Raw genomic sequence first — 6,913 nt, forward strand, 5'->3', positions numbered from 1 at the left:
CCCCACCGGAAGGACTCCGGCACCACCTCCCGTCCCTGCCCCGCCCCTCTCCCGCCCACCCAACATCCAGGCGCCCGATTGGCTGCGCTGGGTACTGTCGGGTGGGCGGCGGCGCCATGGCGGATCGGTTAACGCAGCTGCAGGACGCGGTAAACTCGGTGAGGCGGTAGTGCTCTCTTCTCTCCTCTGGTGCCCGACGTTCTTCTTAGCAGCGGGGAGGGGGGGCCGGTGCTGGGTTATGGCCCCTCCTGCCTCCGCGGCCTCTGCCACTGCGCTCGGGCCCGGCCGTTGCGGGTGTGAGGAGTCGCGGTTGTTCTCCCCGCCCCCGCTGTGGCAGCCCCCGGGTAGGGGGGGTATCGCCACGGGCTGCGGGGGTGGGCTTCTGCGGGGGTCTGCCGATATGCAAAATAAAATTGAAACGGCTTTAGTGGTGAAATAAATTAACGATCGCTTTACTGCTTGCAGCTCGCAGACCAGTTCTGTAATGCTATTGGAGTGTTGCAGCAGTGTGGCCCCCCAGCCTCTTTCAGCAACATTCAGACAGCAATAAACAAAGATCAGCCTGCTAATCCAACAGAAGGCAAGTGTTTCTGCACCTCCTAACAAAACGTGAACGTGTTCTGATACAGTATGCTCTATAACTCAACATCTGTACATGCTTGGCAGACAATTCCACCATGAACTGGTGGAGTGATTGAAGTTAAGTCGTAAATTGATGTCAGCTGCACTTGCTGCAGAGGACTGTGGTAGCAGAAATGTAATTTTAAGTACTAAGTAAGCATTAAGATTTATTTCTTGTGCTGGTTTCTTTACACAGACACAGTAGCGCTACAGATAGAAATCATTTTAATAGGACTGCTGCAAGAGGTTGTTAATGAGTTGTCCACTACTTCCAAGAAATCTTTTTAGAAAGTATGAATATTAGTTTTATGAAATCATGTATGAATTTAAAATGATCTGTGTTGTAAACTTTTAATTTGCATTTCTCCATTTATTATCTGCTTATATAATTAAGGAATAATGTCATGTTGAATCTCCCCATTGTCATTTGTGGTTTTGTTGTTGGCTTGTTTGGTTTTGGGGGGCTTTTGTTGGTTGGTTGGTGGTTTTGGGAGACAAGAAACTAGTGTTAGGACACTGAAACTGGCAAGCAAACTAAAAGTTTTCTCTGATTTGAGAAGTTTAAGTTAGTGAATTTTAAGTTAGTGTTTAAATAAGCGTGTTATTCTAATTCTGAATCTTTTTTCTTCTCCCCCCCACCCCAAGAAAAAATTGCATAATTTTGTATCAGATTACATTTGTCTAGCAGGATGTCAGGGGAGACTGGTTTTGAGCACAGTGATGCACCTTCTAGGACAGTTGAATACTAGTTGTTCATTGGTCTGATAATGGAATTGGAAGTTCCAATAGTTTGCTCTCTGATACTGGAATTGGAAGAGCCAGCTGAAAGGCTTGTTTGCTTCTTCATCTTCCCTGCTGCTGTTCAAGGTGCTGCCAGCATCAGTGTGGTTCCAGGAGCTACAGGCCTTGTTAAAATCTTAAAATCATAAAATCATTTAGGTTGGAAAAGACCTTTAAGATCATAAAGTCCAACCATTAGCCCAAGGCTGCCAAGTCCACCACTAAACTATGTCCCTAAGCGCCCCATCTACACAGTTTTTGAACACTTCCAGGGATAGTGACTCCACTACCTCCCTGGGCAGCCTGTTCCAATGCTTGACAACCCTTTCAGTGAAGAAGCTTTTCCTAATACCCAATCTAAACCTCCCCTGGCGCAATGGCAGGTCATGACTGAGTTCTCTTTTGATTTGTCTTTTCCTAAAATTCTGAATATAGTGACTTCAGTAAAATCATACAGCTATGTTAGTGATGCTGATGAGGCTACCAGTTATGTGTCTTTAGATATTCAAAGTCTTAATAAGAAGGCCTTAAAACTCTTTACAGGTAAACCCTGTGATAACCTTGAGTAAGCTTTAAATGAATATGTTTGGTTTGTTGTGGGTTTTATTAAGTTAAAATCAAGCGTACCTTTGAGAATGTCAGTCTTTTCTATAATTTTTGCAATTGGATATTATTTTCTCTCTTCTTCCAGAGACTGTTCATGAACCAAGCAACAGAAAAAAATACATAAAATTTTAAATTGAAAAGGACTGTTTCAATATTTTAGTGGTAGTAATGAATTAATTCAAACTGAATAGACTCATTTCCACATGGAAATGTTTTGTTTCTGGCTTATGGTGTCTCTTATTAAAAGTCTATGTAGTTCTTTCAATAATATAGTGGCTAAATAGCTACATAAAAATAAATATATGTAATATATAAAAAAACAAATATATCTGTTATAAAGTTCTAGTCCTTTTCCATTTCTCAGGGACAATTTAACTTTTTCTGTGGCTGACTAGGAATTATTTTTTAAAAAATAAAAAGCCTCAAATTCTTTTACTAATAATCTGTTTCTTAACATGATTTAAATAATCTATTTGAATCACTATCTTTACATTGTTTCTAGTGTTCTTTTTTTTTGTCTAGTGGCAGATTTCAAGGCAAGGATTGAAAAGATAAATGGGTTTTTAGCTACTTCTCAATACTTAATGTAGTGATTAGGACACTTAATACTGGTGTTAGTAATTTCTTAACTGGCTAATGATGATGGAGTTCTAACTATGTTCTCATTTGTACAAAGCCCAGCCCTTTGTATAACCAGTTCCCTTTTAATCTAGGATTGGAATCAAACCGCCTTCATCTCCTAGTGTGGTGGGTTCCCGTCAGTTGTGACACTGTTGTTTTCTTCATGTAGGAGAATTTTAACACCTGTGTACTTCAAGTCTGTAGAATTTTTTCTGCTGTGTATGCAGAATTGTGCTTTTTCTAATAATGTACTGAGTAGGCTGACTTTCTCTTTTTTAAAGAGTATGCCCAACTGTTCGCAGCATTGATTGCACGAACTGCAAAAGATATTGATGTTCTAATAGATTCCCTGCCTAGTGAAGAATCGACAGCAGCTCTGCAGGTAAGTGTTCTCAAGTAAAATATCAAAGCATAACTGAAGGCAAACTTTCCTTTTTTTAAAACACATTTTTTATTCTTTAGGCCATGTAATCTTGAAAAGTGATTTTAATATAAGCCTGAAGTTTTCATGAGGGTAGCCTGTGAGTACTTTTTAGGCTTAGTGGAAATACTGAACTTCTGTCTAGTTCTAAAAAAGGTTGTACACAGTGATAATATTTTAAACTTAGTTCTGTTAGAATGTTTAAAAAAAAAAGTGCTTTGCTCATAACACTGGAATACTGGAAACTGCTACCCCTTTTTTTCCCCAGCTGCTCCAATATTAATACAACAGATGCAACAGTACTGATGCATTGTGGGGTTTTTATTGGGTTTTTTATCTGCCTTGGATAATCTTTCACATTCTGTTGCACATTAGGAGTGTGTTTCATTTTGTAGCTGCAGAGCCAACATTTTACTAAAGCCTATTGTTCTTCCACAATGTTTCTGGTTGTTAAAGGGTTTGCAGGGTATCCTTTTAAGTTCTCCAGCTCTGTCACAAAACAGTCCTTTCAATTTTCAGCAATAGGGTATCCTCCTTTGGACCATCCAAACTTGGTGCTTTTGTTTCTTGCTCCTTCTCTCTTTAGACCAGAGGTACTCTAGGAAGAGCTTGGGAACAGAAGGCAGCTAGGTAGCTATTAGCATATGCAGCCAGTATCATGACCTCCATTCCTTGCCTTACAGAAGCTGAACTGCTGCAAACAGCTTGTGAATCTTTTCATAATACTTGGCTGTTTCTCACTTCCAAAAAATGCCTTGGAGCCCAAATTCAAAGAATGCTGCTGTGTTGCAGTTTGGTTGGGGTTTTTTTGCTGTTACCTACAGATCTTGCCTATTAAACAGCATCTTTTCGTTCCCCCCACTTTTTGATTCTAACTGCTAGATTTCTATCAAGTATTTTCTGTTTAGAATGCAACAAGGATGCAAACAATGCTGTTGCTCTGAGAACCCTTGAACTGCTTTAAAATCACCTGAAGGTTTTTGCATCTGGGTTGATAATCTGTGACTATTCAAAGGCATTTTACGGAAGATTAATACTAGAGGTGCCTGCTGGGCCAAATACAAAATGACTTGACAGTGACATCAGATTTGGTTTTAAACAGAGGAGGTTAAATTTGGAAACTCTGCTAGTCACTATAATTGCTGAACATACTAATTGGGCCCATTAACACTAGGATAATTTCATGTAACTGCGTATTTAATGGCTGAAGATAGCTTTCCTGCTGCAGAAAAATTACAGGCTTCTTCCTTGATTGATCAGGGTCTGATCATAGTGACAGCTGATGTAGGGAAAGCAAGGTGCTCCAGAAAGAGGAATTGGTTATCCACTATGGCCGTGCTTTCCTTAGAGGCGATACTTGAACAGTTTCTTGCTCTGTTAATGCAGAATCTTGTTTCACAAGAATTTCTGATTTTTTTTGTTTGGTGTGGTTTTGAGATTAGTTAGCTTAGATTCCATCAGTTACTGATTTTAGTTTTCATTTTCTGTTGTTTCATTTGTGCAGTATTAAAGGTAAATACTCTGACATTCTTTAAAAAATGTTTTGAAGGTGCTTGAAACACTCTAAAATATGCAGTGTAAGTTTTGGTGAGAAGAGGTAGATAGATACTTGGTTAATAGAGATGTACTTAGGCCAATCTTTTTTTTTTTTTTTTAATACTAAGGTTGTCCTAGTATATGTTTCAAATCTGAAGCTGATATAATGATAAAAGGGGCTGCTACACTAATGCCCAACATAATTTACCTGTCCCATTTGAGTTCTTTTGTGGTGAAGTTAGTATTACATATTCTGCTCAAATCTGTGGCTTGTCTGTAGTCAACTGTTTAACAGCTGAGACTGAAGTAATTGAGCTGGATTCTAAATTTCAAACTTTTACCTTTTGCCATCTTCCTTCTCTGACCCTCCAAAGGCTGTCAAGTCCTTTGTGTTTAACCTTCACTAAAAACATCAGTGTTGCAGAACAGAAGGTGAATACGTGGATATAATTTGCTGGTTAGTTTGAGCATGACCTCTTAAGGACCTGTATAATTGCTTCCAAAAATACCAGTTTCAAACTATTTTGTTTTGTCTTTTCTATTGCCCAGTTAGAACACGGTTTAGTAGTTTGGAATTTGGTAAATATTTTAAAGTATTAAAATAGTTTGAAGTTAATATGTTTAATTTCACTAAGTCTTTTGTAACTGAAAAGCAGTTTGGTTTTGGAACAAAATATTTAAGAGTAAATAATAAAATTTCATCTGAAATATGCTATTTAAAAGAATAAGTTATGCTTACATCTTGCTTAGCACCTTTCAGTAAGGGAGTGAGGAGAGGGATAAATACTCCTCATCAAGAAAAGCAGTACTGAGCCAAGAGTCATAATGTGAAAGAAGCTAAGATCTCTGGTGATTTTTTTGTGCTTACTCCATGCGGATATGCACCAGTTTAGGCTGCAGCCTATAAGGAGTTGCTTTGAAGTTTTAAGTATGTAATTCAGGAGCTAAAAGAGAATCTTTTTCTGTTTTAGGGAGTGCTAACTGTTCCATCACCATCCTTTAGTAGCGAAGTAAATTTTGTATTATATTTGAAGATCCTTACTTTTCTCCCTTTTATTTTAAAGGCTGCTAGCCTGTATCGATTAGAAGAAGAAAATCATGAAGCAGCTGCCCGTCTGGAAGAGGTAGTTTTTCGTGGGGATATGCTGCTGGAAAAAATACAGAGTGCCCTGGCAGACATAGCCCAGTCACAGCTGAAGACAAGAAGTGGTACGCACAGCCAGCCCCTGCCAGACTCATAGCCCCCGGGGGCAGCGTGTCCCTGCGTAGCTGCCCTGCTGGCAGTCGTGCTGAAACAACCCTCTATCCACTGGGAGCTGTGACACCCAGCCCAGCTCTTGTGGGACTCTCCTGTGCTCTGATCGTCGGTAACAATGTCTTTTATAAAAGCTCAAACTGCAGTGTTTGTGTGAGAAAGGCTTTTACTCTGGAATTGGTGGATCTGTTCTAGAATTGCATGAATTTTTATATATGCTGCTTTGACTTAAAGTATTAATCTCTGAGCTTTATTTTCTGTTCATAAATATGTCTGCCTTCAGTCTGATTTGTTATCTTGATTTCACAGGTCCTAGTCCCTAAAGGGGGTTCAGGAGGAAAAATTACTAATAGTATTTGTGTAACTTGCTCGCTCCTACTTTCAAACTTTCATGTTCTGGGTGTATTTTTTGTAAGGTTCAAATAGACACACTTGAATTTGCCAGAGTTCCATGGAGACGATGCTAGACAATGATGTGAATACAGTGGTGGCCATCTGTTTTAATTGACAGAAATGGTAATTAAACATTTGTATTACTATTTGGCTAGTTTACCACCCTTTACAGAGCAAGTAAATGGATAAGTAAGCTCTAATGTTTGCAGAGTAAGTGTTTGTAATTCACAAATGGGTCTTTGACTCCCTTATTGCCACTGACACGTTTACTCTTACTTGCTCATGCCATTTCTCTGCTTCTGCTGATACTCTGCATTCTCGTGGCAACCGGTGAACACCTTTAAAGCAGACAGTAATGAGGAAGCTTTCCTTGACTGGGAAGAAATTAGCAATGAGGAAACTGAAAATAACTTATTACATAATTTGCTTTTCAGTGTAAGCAGCGGCTGCCACATGAATGCTGTTACCCTAAGCAGCAAGAGTCCTGTTGTCCGCTGTGTGCTGTAGAGAGTTTTTTGGTTTTATCTTTACACATTGAATCGCCAAATAGATTTTTGCTCCTCATCCTAGCAGTACAGAAGTACCGGCATCTCTTTTTATATTTGGGGGGAGGGGAGACACCCAACAAACCAAACGCAAAACAAACCGCTAGATAATGTAAAGTTCAGTGCGTGAACTTG

General features: G+C 39.4%; 1 protein-coding gene across 1 annotated transcript; it reads left to right on the plus strand.

The window, feature by feature from the left end:
• Positions 1-33: 33 nt before the first annotated feature.
• On the plus strand, positions 34-6,122 carry MED21 (mediator complex subunit 21). The gene is made up of 4 exons (XM_056339506.1): positions 34-158; positions 466-580; positions 2,910-3,010; positions 5,650-6,122. The coding sequence occupies exons 1-4, from the start codon at positions 117-119 to the stop codon at positions 5,824-5,826; spliced, it is 435 nt and encodes a 144-aa protein (XP_056195481.1). The 5' UTR covers positions 34-116; the 3' UTR covers positions 5,827-6,122.
• Positions 6,123-6,913: the final 791 nt, after the last annotated feature.

Source organism: Falco biarmicus, chromosome 5 (assembly GCF_023638135.1).
Source record: "Falco biarmicus isolate bFalBia1 chromosome 5, bFalBia1.pri, whole genome shotgun sequence".
Classification (NCBI taxonomy): Eukaryota; Metazoa; Chordata; class Aves; order Falconiformes; family Falconidae; genus Falco; species Falco biarmicus.